Source organism: Tympanuchus pallidicinctus, unplaced genomic scaffold (assembly GCF_026119805.1).
Source record: "Tympanuchus pallidicinctus isolate F22 unplaced genomic scaffold, pur_lepc_1.0 scaffold3, whole genome shotgun sequence".
Classification (NCBI taxonomy): Eukaryota; Metazoa; Chordata; class Aves; order Galliformes; family Phasianidae; genus Tympanuchus; species Tympanuchus pallidicinctus.
The window spans coordinates 65089312-65105883 of NW_026294747.1; the positions used below are offsets into that span (position 1 = coordinate 65089312).

Below are 16572 nucleotides of genomic sequence, written 5' to 3' on the forward strand. Positions count from 1 at the left end.
TGCACAGAGTGGGACTAGATGGCCTTCAGGGGTCCCTTCCAACTCAACTGGAAGGGTAAATATTGATTCTATGCTTCTGTGACACTGAAGCTGAGGAGTCAGCACAGAGCCAAGCAGGAGATGAGATCCTCTGACCCAGAGACCATATTCCCCTCCCCAGAACCTTGACTGCAAACATTACACAACAAAATCTCCTTCTTTTCCACATCTTCACAAACAAATTTGGTTTGGGGTCAGCTCATGCAGCCTTGGGATTATGGGTGGCAGCCTGATCACCAGTGCCAGGGAAGGTGCAGATGACTGCCACCTCTGCAAGCCCTCAGGGACAGAATAAAGCCAAGCCCTGATGATATTAAATGTTGCTCCTGGTACTGCAAACATTAATGTGAGAGCTCCTGTCAGACCTGGGGAGCTGGCACCTAACCAAGCTTTGAAGGACATCCCTCCTCATCCCATCATCACCGGTGGTTCTGATGGAGGTTCCTATCATCTGCAGGTAAATAGGACAAGATGTAATGACTTTAAATTGTGCTAGGGGAGGTTCAGGTTGGATATTAGGAAAAAATAAGTCTCAGAAAGAGTGGTGAGGCAATGGTGAGGCACTGGAACTATTCCAGAGAGGTGGTAGAATCACCATCCCTGGAGTGGTTCAAGAATCATGGAGATGTGTCACTGAGGGCATGGTGGGGTAGGTTGGGGTTGGACTTGATGATCATAATGGTCTTTTCCAACCTTAATAACTCTACATTCTATGAAATCATTTTGCCGTGCCCAGGGCAAGCCTGTCACCCCGTAATTCACTTTCTTCATCCCTTCTTCCACATTCTTTCTTGTCCCATCAGTCCAAAACCAAAGGACTGTTGAGCAGGAGACAAACCCCTGCGTCTCCTGCATTACCTCTGAGCCCCCATTGCCTCCACCAGGTCCTGTGCTCCCTTGCCCCAGCCAGATGCTTCCCATGAAAACCAGCTGACAGCAACACAAGTCAAGGGACTGGCTCAGCTCTGATTAAAGCTGGATCCAATTTTACAAAACCCAACTCAAAAGCAAGTTCATCTCCTGTAAATAAACATGAAACCTGGCATGTTTGCCTGGTTCCTGAAACAAAAGGACTTTTGCTATACGGATTACAACACAAAAAAGAGGACAGAGACAGGATCTGTGCACACTTCTGAGGGCAGAGCAGTTAGCAAATCCCCTTAATGACCTTTCAGATACCTTTTGCCTATCATGCTGATTGCACAGCCATTTTTTGGTGGTGGACATGTGTTCACGGAAGAGTCAGCTGAGTCCATCAACGTGACAGATTGTTCTCAATTTATGCACGTATCCTGAAAAGTGCCATTACTGCCTCTTAAAGATGCAAGAGTCCTCTTTAAAATCGACTCATATTTTCATAGATTCACCTCAATGGATTAACTGAATTGAGTGGAAAAGAGAAAAGTGAACAAGCAATGGCACATGTCTGTGTTCGTGCCATTAGGGAAAAAAGTGAACGCATTATTTCTTGGTTTCAAACAAACAGTGAATCAGAAGCAGGTTTTTTCTAAATATCCCCACTCCACTTTTTCTCCATGGCTGTTTAACCATTGCTTACTTCCACCCAAACCCGCTGCTGAATGTACTCACATCAATGCGGTCAACAAAGCACCTGCTTAACTCAAAGCAGATAACTAAGGCATTCAGGGAAAATCACCCATCTGCCTCACCTGTTTTCTCTGAATAGGGGTCCTCCATCGTTTTAAAAGCTGTATTTCTTTGAGCATAAAGTACTGCAGCAGCAAAAATCAATGCACTGTGCTCCATCAGTGTGCATCTGTCACTCAGCTCCCGACACTGGAAAGGAAGAAACACACAGAGAGAACACTCACCCTGTCCCCTTCCTTTAACAACAGCCAAGAGTAAAAGGATGCATAATTTAGTGGAATGGCTTTATTTGTGCATTGGGTTATATTAAACGTCAGCTAAGGTTATGCTCTTGTCTTCAGTTGCTGCTGGGTGTTGCTTCAAAGTCATTCTGAGTCACTGCTCTCCATCTTTATCTGCTGATGGGCCCCCAGGTAGCGATGGGAACATAACTTCCCCTGACACGGATAACCTCCAATAAAGGAACGACTTCCCTTCTGACGTGCTGATTACAATAAACAGGGGGATGTTGGAGGCTTGAAGAAGGGGCCCATAGCACTTGAAAAGCAAAGATAATGGGTCACATCCTGCTCTGCTTCTGCAGCAGCAGGTTCACTCCAAGCTATTTGCAAAGCAGCAAGGAACTTGTGAGACTGCAGCTAGGGCTATCGATGGAAATGCAAGTCTTTACCTACAGCACCTTATTCTGCAGCAAATGAACAGCAGCCTGGGAACAACCAGAAGGCTGTAGTGTAGCAACACCCCAGTCCTGGAGTCCAGGAGGATGAAGCACAATCTAAGCCCAGAAAATAACCCCAGGGTCTGACTTCACTTAGATTTTCCATTAATTGTGTCAATGTTGACTTTACAGAAATTCCTCCAGGTTTCTATGAGCCTGAACAAGGTGTGAATCAGAGCCCAAGCATTCAGTAAATCAGCCTCAGCCAGAGATAGGATGAGAGGTAACGGCCTCAAGTTGTGCCAGAGAAGGTTCAGGTTGGATATTAGGAAACATTTCTTCTCAGAAGGAGTAGTAATGCTGCCCAGGGAGGTGGTGGAGTCACTGTCCCTGGAAGTGTTCCAGAACCATGAAGACGTGGCACTGAGGAACATGATTTAGTGGCCAATATTGGTGGTAGGTGGATGGTTGGACTAGATGATCTCAGTGGTCTTTTCCAACCTCAATGATTCTGTGATTCTATGACTCTGTGAAAAGGAATGGGCTGTGCCCAGAGGGATGCAGGCTGGCACTTGGCAAGGCCAAGAGAAGTTTCCTCTGGAAGAGAGCTTTTGTTTCAGCCTGATACAAGGCTTGCCAGAGCCAGTAACTCTTTTCATTCTGTTCAACGAGCTTTGGGTCGGGTTGTTTATAGTGAATTCAGCTTTGGCTGCCCAAAGCAATAGTTCAGGAGATTATCTTGCTCAGAAATCAGGTGGGAGGTTTTCAGAAAAATCCTACCCTGGTCTTCCAAAGCACCCTGCTGTGGAAACGACCACCAGTTGCACTGGTTCCAGTAGCTAGCTGCAATGGGATCACACAGCCAAGGGCTTCCCTGGCTCAGAAGGACCATTAATGCTCCCCACCTCGACCCCTCAACAGGGTCTGCACTCACTGTCACACACACACTTTCTGCCAAGCACCAAACATTGTCATTTACATCCATAAAAAGCTGAATTCAGCACTCTTTCCATAAAACGGATCATGAACCCTTACCACCACTTGCCTCTCCTTGGAATAATAAATTATGAGGACAAATGGCAGAATCATTATCAGTTTCAATATCCAGTCATAAATAGTCTTGTAAGAACACTGAAATGATGGTGTTTTATTGCGTTAGATATCACTTGCCATTAATTACAGCATGAAACTTTTGTACTTTGATGAAAAGCATTTTAGCCAGCTCTGTTATAAATTTAAAACAGCCTTAAAACAAAAGTCACCTCAAGTTGTGTGTTTTTTTTTCCCTCTATAGATCTGGACACAAAATAGCATTTTTAGGCTTGGAAAGTCAAAAAAGCCAGGTTTTTAAAAAGCTATTTCATTATGTACAAATTTGGCTTTGGCACTGACAGCACACTAAGGGTACCAAAGACTGTTCTGTACTGCAAAATCATTGGCAGCTGGATTTTGCTGCTACAGGTACTTCACAGTAGGCTTGGTTTGGTTGGGTTTCACTGTAATGATCAAGTGCTGTTGCGAATCAGTGCACTGTGGTTTACATTTCTCCTCCCTTCTCTTGCTGTAACTCTCAGGACAGAAACGCAGGTGATTTCAGAGCAAGTCTGAAGCCAACAGGAGCTGGTGGGTTCAGCTCCTTGCAAATTTGGAACCCACAAGATCTGAAGTTTAACTTCAGTCTAACTTCAGTGTGACAAACCACAGAAGTGAAGCTAAGATCTACATTTGCAAACATTTGTGGAATCAGACTTCAAACGTCCTCTGACACATAGGATTTCCACTCATGCAATTTAAGGTGTTGCTGCTGTGATACAGGTTATTGACCCATGGCATTGATCCCATTTTGTGTTCATTTGCAGAAGGGATTATTCCATTCCATTTTGGGCATGGCGATCTTACAGACACTGCTAACAAATCCCACAGAGACCAGGATCTTGAGCCTCTGCTCAGCTGAACAGCAGGACATCTAATAATCCAGCAGGTTTGCTCACATGAAAGTTCAGTGTCAAATCCAGACACACAGCACCAGCTCTGCTGGCTCCCACAGGTTTTTACATAGACCTAGAGAAGACATTTTGTTTTTATTTCCCATCCTTCCAGGAGGGATTAAGTGCACTCAGAATTTAAGTAAGGCTTATGAGACCACACAGAGCAAAGTTTGGCTTTTGTCCTACCAAAGGCATTTGTTCCACCCAGGAAGATGGCAGAATCATCCACTTTCTTGGAGGTACACTGGCAGTCAGCTGAACCTTAAGCCAGAAAAGTTTAGGACACAAATTGCCATTACAGTCAATGGAGACCTGGTCCCTATATTCAGTGGTTCCTTCTTGTCCTCGGAAATGGCTCCCAGGAAGATTTGCTCTGTAACTTTCATGGAGACAGAGAAGGAGCTGAACAGTGTGCAGTTCCCTTGGATCTCCTTTTCATTTGAGGATGAGAGTAACATTTACCTCTTTCCAGTCAATAGGGACTTTCTACTGTCATCACAGCCATTCAAAGATGACAGAGTAGCCTCAGAATGATTTCAGCCAGCTTCCTCAGCACACTCACACATTTCCACCTGGCCCCACACACCTGTGTATGCCCATTTTGCTTCACTAGCCTCTAAACTGATCTTCTTCTACTATGGGTAGGACTTGTTTTCCCCACACATTACTTAGACAGAAAGAGGCTTGAGAGCAGACCTTGCTAATGAAGACAAAGGCAAAGAGCACCACACTCTTTCCATGCTTCTTTTTTTACGAGGTTGGCCAACTAATTCAGCAGCACACCAATATATGCCAATCTATGTTTTCCTTCTTCTAATGACTTACCTACAGAAATCCTTATTCTTAGCCTTCACTCTCTCAACAGCTCCACCTCACTTCTGGCTTTTCTAATTTCATCTGAGATCTGAGGACAAGTGACATTTCCCAGGGCTGATGAGTACCTGTAAAAATAGATGTCATTAGAGCAACATAACTGTTGCTTGAAATGGTGACCGTTTGCTTTTCAACACAAAAATGAGAAATTTAAGAAAAGCAGTCTAATTGCTCATTTAAGGCAGCCTGCTCTTTCCCTTCTGCTTAGCCTCGTTTGACAATCTGAGAGTTTAGCTCCCAGTGCTCTTGCTTAAAATATAACAGATGGCCTCTAATAAGTAAATTGAAAAGTGCAAATAAGGTTAAAACAATTTTTCTTTATTGAATATCATTAACTTCAAGGCTGTCCACTTTAAAATGCTAATTAAACCTCACTTCCTTTTGCAGGATTCTAGTGAAGAAAAATTGCCGGGGGGCAAATTCCTCTTGCTTGTAGAGGACTAGCCCAGCAAACTGATAGCAAATCGAGCTATTACGTGTCCCAGTGTTAAGAAGTAGAGCTGGAACTTTTCAATTTATTTGTCCCTACCATACTCGTTGCTTCCTACAAATCAAACACAGTTAAGAAGGAAATTCAAAAGAGGTCAAGTGTAAAACTCTGCTCTGGCCACGTGGCAAACAACAGCTTCTCTCAAGGTCAGTACTCAATGCAGCTTTCTCAGTGAGCAGAGGATTTCTGACATGGTGCTACAGCCCTGCCACACGTCATGCTGCAAGTACGTGGCTCGATGTTCCTGGCACCGCACGCAGGGGACAGGAGGTCCTTCAGCACCTCCACCTCCCTCCTAATTTCCTGTTTAAATTTACTCCCATTCAGTGTGTGTCATTTGCTTGCGTGCCAACACTGTCCTTTGGCTTGAGCAGCTCTTCTCCTGCTCTTTACCCCCCGCCTGAAGGATTTATACTGAGCAATGGTATCACTTCTCAGCTTCCACTTGCTAGGCAAACAAAGCCAAGCTTTTAGTCTCCTCTCCTAGGACAGCATTTCTATTCCCCTCACTGACGTATCAGCCCTCTTTCCTCATCTGTACCAGTTTAAATTCTGTCTTGACAACAAGAGAGGATGTTTGCAAATGTCCTACCTAATGGGGCTCACCAGTGCCTCACAGAAAGCAATGTTCCTCTCTCCACTGGAAAGGCATAAAGAGAAGTTCAAGGACAACACTGACCATGCCATGGCCACGACATATTTATGGGCTCAGCCTCATCAGACTGCCCCATGCTGAACTAAGGAGCTTCTTGGACACCAGCCTTGGCATGATGGCACATCATGGGGAATTCTGGCTGCCACCACTGCCTGATGGGTTTGACCAAATGCCCAATACATCTTCAGTAGGCTGAAGCAGGCTCAGGGAGGGAGCAGTTCCCATATTTCCTGGGGGCCTGGAACACTTTAGAAAGAAAAGATGCTTCATGCCAGAAAAGGGGAGCCTGAGTATTGGGTCTCCTCCCTGAGCAGCTCCCAAGTCTCAGTGTATTCTCCCTCTGCCTCTAAATGCACCATTCTCATTCATCTGAGAAATTTAATTTATTTCTTCATTTAAAGATTCAGAGTGTAAACTGCAAAACACAGACTTTGATATATAAAACACAGAACTAGATGTAAATTACCAAGCCAGTCTCAGCTCAGTGATTTCTCATCTAGACAATCTGGCTCAGCATCAGCATACAGGCATCCATCCCTTTTGCTCAAAACACTCACGCTATGAACAATCCAACACTGCTTATCTAGTGACTGAGTTACTGCAATGTTTTTGGACCAAGAGGAACGGGAAAGAGTTTTATGACATTTCTTCTAGCCTTACACCAGTGCTATCTCTTCCCTTTTGCTATGGAAAGCCCCTGAACGATGGAAGCTGACTCCTGAAGGCAGAGGAAGCTGTTAGCAGCAGTTATTTAATCAGTCCATTTAAGAATCATGCCAAAACCACACACAGTACAGATCAAAGTGGAATACCTACGTTCCACTGGGCTAATAGTAAAACAAGCCTTTGTGGAAAGACCTTGGGGAGAGAGTCTTCCACACTGCAAATATGGTGAGAAGGAATCAAATAAAACACCACGGATATGTCTCCTGAGCCAAGAGTTACTCAGAGGAAAAAAGGGAAATCTTGAAATGTAGTTTATTTGCTTATTCACTCACACAACTGTCTGACTGAGTTGTAGATGTCCCTGTACATTGCAGAAGAGCTGGACAGATGATCTTTAAACGTCCCTTCCAACTCAAACAATTCTGTGATGACTAAAACGCATGCTGGATTAGCTACATTCAAAGTCTTCTTTTTCCCTCTGCTGGAGTAGGGATTTCTTCTAAGAAACAACAGCAGGTACCACAATAATTCTGCTGAGAAACTGAAAACGGGGAAAACGTATCACTGCCTTTTAATGTTACCTTTCTTGATCAAAAGGGTATTTCTGCTGTAAGCAAGTGTCCTCAAGTTGAGTCATCTAGGGTAGGAATCTAACAGAACACCAGGATTGACAGGAGAATGTCCCATCCTAACAAAGCTATGGCAGAAGTGTGAAGAGATGTTCTCAGGTGGCATAAGCTGTGACACCAAAGGGTGTAAGAATCCTTTACCTCTCACTTGTTTGCTCTAATGTGTTTTATATTAAGATAAAAGCCCTCAGCAATAAAATAGCTCGTTTTCTGCTCTGTTTCTCTAAGCCCTACTTTTCTACAACACGGTTTAGATTATTTTCAAGGAGAATTCCATCTTCCGATACATCAGTACTGCAACAGAACTGAGGTTTCATGAGGGAGTGCACACATGTCAGTCAGAGAGTAAATATTGTCTCCCAACAGCAAGTTGAACAGGTCTTTGTTTTCTTGTGCAATGCTTGCCTAACTCTTAAGGGAACTGCCTTTCTCTATAGCAGAGAACCGAGCTTAGATGCATAATACAAATGCCTGAAAGATCCAGCCTGAAGGAATAAACACAAGCAAGGGCATGCAACAAAAGGACTAAAAGCAGAAATACAACAAAGCTCCTGACCCACGTCTTCTGGATATCTCCATGGAGGTGCATGAGAAGTCCTGTCTGAAGGGAGCAGGAGGGGTCAACCACATGGATTTGATAGAAAAAACAGAGCTGTGCTGGAACAAGACAAATTTCTAGTTGTGCAGTGGCCACTGGGGACAACTCTTCCCACCAAAGTTGAAATCAGGTTTCAATGAAGTCTTCGAGAGTTTTGGCACAATGTGAAAAATTGACTTTTTCTGTTCTCCTCTCTGTACAATTGCCCTTCTACTCAGCAGGGAGAAAGCTCACTGAGGAGATAACTCACCTGCTCTGTTGCAGACAACTGCCACACGATAAGATGAACAGCAGCCAAGAACTCCTTTTCTTTGTGTTCCTTAGTTTGTATTGTAGGAGACAGATTTCTACACTGGTCGAATGAATCCCACACTGAAGGTAATGAAGGACTTCTAATTGATTGGATACTGAGTAAAAGAAAGGATAACCAGATGGGTACATTGCAGAGTACTAAGACACAGTGTACTCAATAAAAGCAGAGTTGATAGCAGCACCTAAACAAAGAAAAATAGAAAAAATACCTGTCATCCAAAGAAAGGTCTTAGAGCAAGAAAAGCATTAAGTCATTACCCTCAGTTGTTCTGATGGGCAGGGCGAAGCATCAAGAGATGAGGAAACCCAGTCAAAACCTGAAATGAGAGATCACAGCAGAATCCATGTGCAACCAAAAGTGCTCCTTCATCCTTACTCTTTAGGTTCTGTTCTTCAAGAACACTTTGAGAAATCACTGTGTTCCCACAATGGCCGAGACATCCTCAGGGGGCTGTGATCACCGCAGCAGTATCCTTCTGTTTGTCAAAACCAACTCTAAGAAGCAACAGGGGAAAGGACAAACAAATGAAAAGTCTTGGGGTCAAATTTCAGCAGGAGATACACTCACTCTTTAAGTATCGTGTATGGGAAGTTCTTGGCATCCCACAGAAGTGGAAACAGCCAACCAGGTGAACTTTGTGAAAGAAAAGGTCGTACCCGCTTCCAAGATAAGAAGAAGAGTTGCAGAGAAAAAGTTCTAAAAATCTTACATTCTCATAGTGCAAGCTTTGAAGGCTGAAAGCTAAGCCACTTGACCAGGCTAACCAAAGAGCCTGGATCTGAGCTGTAATCAAAGCACAGAGTGAGCAGGGGCTGGAGCGGTGCTGAACATCCACGTTAAATTGTTAAAGATGTCAAAGATGTTAAAGGTGTCAAAATGTCACATTCGCACCCTTCAGAGCCATGCTCAGAAAGAAGCTGGTTGCCTAAGTATTTAATCCCAAATTCTTTCTGCCTGATACATCATGTTTTAATTGCACAAACCTGCACAAAAGGAACATAAAGTAACAACAAGATCAGATTCTTTGGCGGAGGTTTATATGTGCATGTGTTTTACGTTTTATGCGTGAACTGTACAAAAATTTCCAGCTATGTAGGATCAGGACTACAGTCTCTTCTAGTCAAGTGCCTAAGGAAACATCCCAGGTGGGACAGTGATACAGTGATCCCCTGGTGGCTGAGGGAATGGCTACCCAGCTGTGAATCATCCTCGGTCATACTGTTAACTGCCGGCCAATTTCAACCCAAAGATCTCAACAAAATCCAAATCCAAATGGCTAGATGAAAAAAAAGTGGCTTATCTCAGTGGCTGAGATAAGGAAAAATCAGAATTTGTAGTTCTCTATAGCAATTATGCTTTTCTTCCCCACCTGCTAACCTGAATACAGAAGGCTGGGGATGACAGTAATGGAAATATGAACAGAACAAATTTTGCATTGGCTTTTTGCAGCTTTAGATACATTCACTGTGCTGCTGTGATCTGTAGTGGCAGCCACAACTCCAAAGGAAAAGAAAGCTGAAAAAACAACAAAAAAGATCCCACTGGGATCACACACCGTGGTGTTCAGTTCAATTACTTATTAAAGCACTGTCAGAGCATGGACTTTTTTCAGTACATTACTTATTCACTCAGAGCTCCAGCTCCCTCAGACTGATCCCATAAGGAAAAACAAACATCTTTTCCTGTTTGTTCCCCGCTGTAACACAAAAGACTTTAAAGACTTCAGGCTGCAAAGAAAACTGTTTGTCTTTGGGTCCTGGAACACCAAGAGCTCATAGGTGAGTCTGTGCAACTGACTGACTGGCGAGGGCACGGGCCATGAGCTAAGGATGCTGCCTGGGTTTTGCCACATAGTTCCATGACTCATATGCCACCTCAAGTGGTTTTGCTGGTGTAAGATGGGAGCTGTGGATCAGTTCAGCAGTGAACAATTTCCTCGTAACAATCAAGTTTTTTTTTTTCCAGGAGACAAGATCAATTTTCCATACAGGTTCCAGTACATTAGTTCAGACTGGGAATAGCTCAGCAGGTCTTCAAATACAGAAAATGACCTTTCCTCTGAACAAAGTGGGGACACTTTGCTGCTAGACTTGGAGTATAGCAAGGTCCTAATGAGGAAAGAGGGAATCAACCTTTATCTAGTGGAGGTAGAGGATATTGGCTTGCCTTCAGATTTGTTAGCTAGGATTTTAATTAGCACCGTAACGTCTTTACTCCAAACAGCCAGAACAACATCGCTAGACAAACCAGCAAAACAAAGCAAAACAACCCAAAAACACTTCGGGAAAAAAATACTTTTGGAAACCAAAGCACACCAGAGCCTTCCATCATTGGGGTCTTCTTTAAAGAGATGTGCACACAGTTCCTTGGCAGGCTAACGGGCATCCTTAGATATTACAAAAAAGAAAAGAGTGGTAGAACTCTTATAGCAGCATCTTCTCAAAAGACTTTTCTAGAGGGAGATTTATTGAGCCTTATTCTGTCTGACACTAGTCAGTGAACATGTGCAACTTTGGTGAGCCAGAGAAAAAAAGAGCTTGTCTATAAATTCTCATACTCCAGACAACATTCCTCAGAGGCCAGCCCTAATAAACCCATCACCACAACAATACTATAACTCAGTGGTGCTCAGCTCCTGGCCTTTCAGGGTCTGGCATCTGCATCTTTTCAAGGGACTCCTGCAGTAAGCAGAGAGTGCATCAGCTACCGTGAGGAAACAGCAGTTAATGTTAACATGGGACACATCAGAGAGCCCCATCCCAGCCCAACATGACTTAACATGTCAGGAAATGGACACATGTGGCCACTATGCAATGCAGCCTTGAACACAAAGAGCTCAGGCCCAGAGAACTGCTAAACCACATGGACTGTACACCATTAACAACACTGTCAAGAGCCAATAATCTATAAAAAACAATCCTTAAAAAAAAAAACCCTGTGTCTTACAGTCCTGTGATGGGGAACATGAGCCTTAAGTTTCTTCAACTAACTGGGAGTTGAGCTGAATGTCCCAATTCAAGGGCAAAGCCACAGTGCCACATGAGGTATCAGTCTTCTCAGTCCAGTGAGCCAACTGAAGAAACTGTTGTCAAAACTGAGCAAACATCTCTGAACCTTTTCACTCTCAGGTTTAACCCTGATGACAAACTGGTCACCAGGCATGGTTAATGACTACTGATGACAAACCAGTAGGCATTGCTTAACTCGCATTAACACGTTTTTCATAATTTATCTACAGCTTTGCTCAATGACAAAGCAACTGCTGAAGGTGGACGCCTGTGAGAAGTGTTATATGCTTTAGCACTGTACCTTAGGACCCAGAAATAATAAGCACATAAAAGAGATGTGTATTTACAATGCCACCTCTTAAAGGAATTGCTTAAAAGAAACTCACTTCAGAAACTAAAAAGGTAATTCTTCACCTTGCTGAGTAATCTTGCCAATATCAAAAGAAGCTAGAATTACTGAGTCATGAACAGGAATGGCACCATTAGTGCTCACAATGAGGTGCTTCAATAGAAAGGGGAGCAAAGAAAGAATGTGCCCACGTCCACCACATGCGGGGCGAGTCATTGCCAGGAGGTACCACTCACTGCAGCAATGCAGCAGGGACACAGAGCACTCCTGAACTGCTGTAACGTGAAGAGCAGGAACCTGAGTCACCTGCCTCCAGCAGGGACATAGCCCAGTTCTCAAGTCATAGAATCGTAAAGGTTGGAAAGACCACTAAGAGCACTAACTTCAACTGTCACCCCAACCACCACCACCATTAAACCACATCACTCAGTGCTACATTTACCCTCCAGGGATGGTGACTCCACCACCTCGCTGGTCAGCCTGTTCCAACACCTCACAGTACTCTACAAACAGATCCTCTACTCCCTACAACACCCTGATGTATTCCCAAAGCACACTACAACTTCCACAAGAACTGAAGAAAGGCTTCAGAAAGTCTTTCATTAACACGCTTTATTCATAGAAGAAATTTTATCCTAAGGGAAAAATACTGGCACTGTAAAATAGTGCCATAAGCTGTTCCCACTTGCACAGGGCGATGCAGGTTTTTCACTTAAATTCTGTGACTTCCATACATCCCTGCAGGAAGGTGTCTGGGGCTGTATTTTTTTCTAGGACTTTCCTTAGGACTGAGGAGTAGCATCAGGACAAGACAGCCACCAGTTCTGCTCAGCATCCCCAAGAAAGAAATGATATATTGGTGGTATAAAGAAAAACAGTGACCTTCATGCCCTATTAGGAAGAGAGTCCTATTTCTGCACTCACACTCAGCATGAAACAAACAACTTTATGGCCATGACTCCTGAAGGAGGAAAAGAAAGCAGCATAACCCCAAACAAGCGTGCAGATGGAATGGACTCTTTATGAAATTGAATGAAAATATGAAAACATGTAAAAACTTTCCACATCTTTTTTCATCTTTTCAAAGCTAACATCAAATAAAACACTGAGCAACCAGACCTGCATCTCACAGGGTAAATTCAATGTATTGCCTTTGCAATTTCCACAATTTATAAAATCCAACATCATGCTTTATCCCACAGCAGATTTTCCATAGCATCATGAAACAAGAATTTCCTTTCTGTGAGGATCCCAGTGAATGTTCAAAGGCTTCCATCAGATGGACATGAATATGTTCATGCTCTCTGTTGGTGTTATGTAAGCAAAGAGGAGATAAATTATAGATGTGCAGAAAGATAATTTTGAAATACATTGGGAAAAGAGGTCATGGAATGAAGATACAGTACTGGGTGGGCATGTAGAGAGCCCACAGCACTGAACATGTGGAATCAAAGCTCATATACAATGGACTTCATGCGCTCATCCAGATATTCCTAATCAGCAAGTACCATGTGAAAAGTATGGAAAAAACCTGAAGTCACAAACACACAGAACAATGATTTTTTTTTTTAATTAGATTTTCAATCATAGTGCAACTTTTTCCATCAATATACTGAAACTCAGCCATTTAACAATGATTTGTCTACAAAGAGGAACAAAATGATTTAAAGAACTCCACTAAATTCTGAGCAAATCTCTTCTGATCTCTTTGGGAGTCCACTCTGCAGCCAACTCATAAATTTTGTTTGCTTGTTATTTTGTGTGACAAGAGGAGGTTGGGTTGTAGATCACCTTCTGTTCAAGCTCCGCATATCTTTTCAAGAGTGGACGATAGAGCTAAAAGGGAAAAAAGAAACAAATGCCTAGATTGAAAAATTAGATTTTTAAATCACGCTGCAGTTAAAAATATCTTCAGAGCTCAAAAAGTAGCATTGTCACAGGCAACTGCAGGTTTGAGGTTTCTTTTCCAATTTGCTCAAGAAATGCTGCAGTATCTTCCACCTTCAAATGTCACTGCCTTTTTCACCATCTCCTTTACAGCCTAATTTTATGACACACACAAGTTGTTCTTACTGTGATTGTATTCTTGCTATAAGCACAAGTCATTGCTTCCAGAGGAAGCAGCTCTGCTAAAGTCACCTCTCCAAGTCAGCCATGCCCCCTCAGTAATAGCAGTCCTAACCATCCAGGCAGAACTCCTGTCCTTGCCTCCCTCTGCTACCTCAGGACGGATCACTGCCTCTGTTCCCTCCTCCCCTGCCTTGCTGATGAGCCCCTACCACAGTGCAATGCCACTGTCAGAAAGGCCAATAACAGACCAGGGCATTCTAAAATACACTTCCCACGCCTCTCATAAGCCCATATCTCCTTTAGCTTATCTCCCTTGCACTTTTCTACCCCATAATCCTTCCCACCTGTGATGTGCTCCATGCCCTGGCTCCTCACACTGTATATCCAGGGACAAACAAAGACTCAGTTTATTTCCACAACAACATGGAGCATCTGAGCAGCTTTTTCCTGTTTCCTTATCTAGAATCCACCAGGGGATTTTTAGATCAATTGTTACAGCCATGAAAAGCAGAATCAAGATTGAAATGTACTCAAAACTCCAGACTGAAACATGCCCTATGCTTCTGGACATGGGCAAGATCCATGCTGGAATTTGTTACATTCACTATATTACTCTTTTTTCTTCCTTTTTTTCTTCTGTTTCAAATTCATCACAGGACATATCTTAGAAGATGAACTACTTTGTATGTGACCAGCTTACACAGAAGAAATTCCAAATAAAGTCTAGCCCTACTGCAGGCTGCAATCTAAAACTGTACCTCTTCCAGATCTGGGAGATACACCTTCCTCCTTACCCCTACGTCTAATTTTAATTGTCCATCCAATAAAATAAGAAATTGATGCCATGCCAGGATAGCTTCACTCATTTGTTGGCACTAGCACAAAGAGGGGACAGCCAGGAGCCAGTGTGGAGCTAGTACAGCCTCGAGCAGTCCTTAGGAGGATGCCATAAGGTCATATCCCTGCTGCAATGAATCCTATGGGCCGCCAAGTCTAGTCTACAAGCCCCCTGCACTGATGTTATTCATAATAAGGGCAGTCTCGCTCCTGGCTCCAGGTTCAGTGAGGTTATAAAGCCATAATGAATCATATCCAGTAAACTGAATTACGGCTTTCATCAATAAGGGAGATCCAGCATTTAAATGCATTTTCTCCTTTTCCAGATAAGAGCCACAGCCAACAACTGTGTATGTATGAAAAAAAAATCAGGAGGGAAATGTTTCAAGTGCAAATGCAGGGAGAGGAGATGCTGTTCTTGTGTATTTTATGTATAGTCCTCAAGTAGCCTCAGTATCTGTACCTGTCATTTCAGAATCATAGAATCATTAAGGTTGGAGAAGACCTCTACAACCATCTAGTCCAAATGTCCACCTACCACCAATATTGCCAATATTTTCTTGGTTAGAAGAAAAATCCACCAAGTGTTTGCACAATTTTCTTATCTAGGGAATACAGAATTAACACGCTTTGTTCTTGTGCTTCAAGTGATGGTGAAACATTCAGTTCTTGTTTTAAAGCTTCAGTCTGAACAGCAAAATCTGGACTTAATGCTTTGTTCCCACTTCCCCTGTAGCAGGTGAGTGACTTATGGGTACATCCTGCAGAACAAACTTGTTCTGATTGACTCCTCCCTTTCACCAACAAGATGTTGCAGCAGTTGAAGTACATTTCTTCAACAGATTAAGCATATCAAGGGGAAGAAATATCTACACTAAGCAGCAACAGACACTGCTCACTAGCCAAGGCCTCATCAGGACGCTGTTCTCAATCAATTTTGCAGTGATTAACAGTCTTACACCTGTCACACAGAAACAGAAACCTACTCAGTGATACTCTGTATCACACTAACTCCATGATCTTGGGAAGACATTTAACATAGAACCACAGAATCGTTAAGGTTGGAAAAGATCTCTAAGACCATTCAGTCCAACCTCAACTCACCCCCACCATGCCCACTGACCACATCCCTTAGTGCCGCATCTCTATGGTTCCAAGGACGGTGACTCCACCACCTACCTGGGCAGCCTGTGACACTGCAGCACCACTCTTTCTGAGAAGTTTTTCCTAAAATTCAACCTGAATGTCTCCTGACACAACTTGAGGCCATTCCCTCACATCCTATCACTGTTACCTGGGAGGAGAAGCCTACCCCCCACCTTGCTATAATCTCCTTTCAGGCAGTCGTGCAGAGTGTGATAAGCTTTCCCCTGAGCCTCCTCTTCTCCAGACTGAACAATCCCAACAAACTTATCCATGCCCCAGCTCCTCTTCTCTACAGAGCAGTGATACCAAGGTCCATGGAGACTCACACAGATTACTGAGTTAGCAAATAAAAATCACTACTGTTATTAAGTGCCACATGGCTCAGCATACCATTTCTAACTGACTACATGGGGGCCTTGGGTGTTCAGCGAAGTGTATACACATATTCTTTCCATGTTCCCAAAGAATATTCTTGCTCCCATTTCTGCTAAATATGCACATCAGAGTAAACAAAATACCAAGCAGGCAACCACCACTATGCTGGGAGTATCGGTATGTCAAACAAAAATGGCTCTTTTATTCACTGAAGCATTTATAATCAAGCTTCGCTATTTCTTACTTTGCTATTCTGTAAATCTGAAAAAC

At 43.2% G+C, this 16572-nt stretch overlaps 1 protein-coding gene across 2 annotated transcripts in view; it reads right to left on the reverse strand.

Moving 5' to 3' along the window:
* Positions 1–13420: 13420 nt before the first annotated feature.
* Positions 13421–16572, reverse strand: part of XYLB (xylulokinase) — an 80634-nt gene continuing 77482 nt past the window's right edge. The window contains exon 19 of one of the 2 annotated variants that reach the window (XM_052693172.1): positions 13421–13710. In XM_052693172.1, coding sequence (XP_052549132.1) covers positions 13627–13710 — 84 coding nt within the window. In that variant the 3' untranslated portion in view covers positions 13421–13626. Of the gene's footprint in view, positions 13737–16572 lie in introns of both variants that reach the window. The other variant, XM_052693173.1, reaches the window with a different exon arrangement.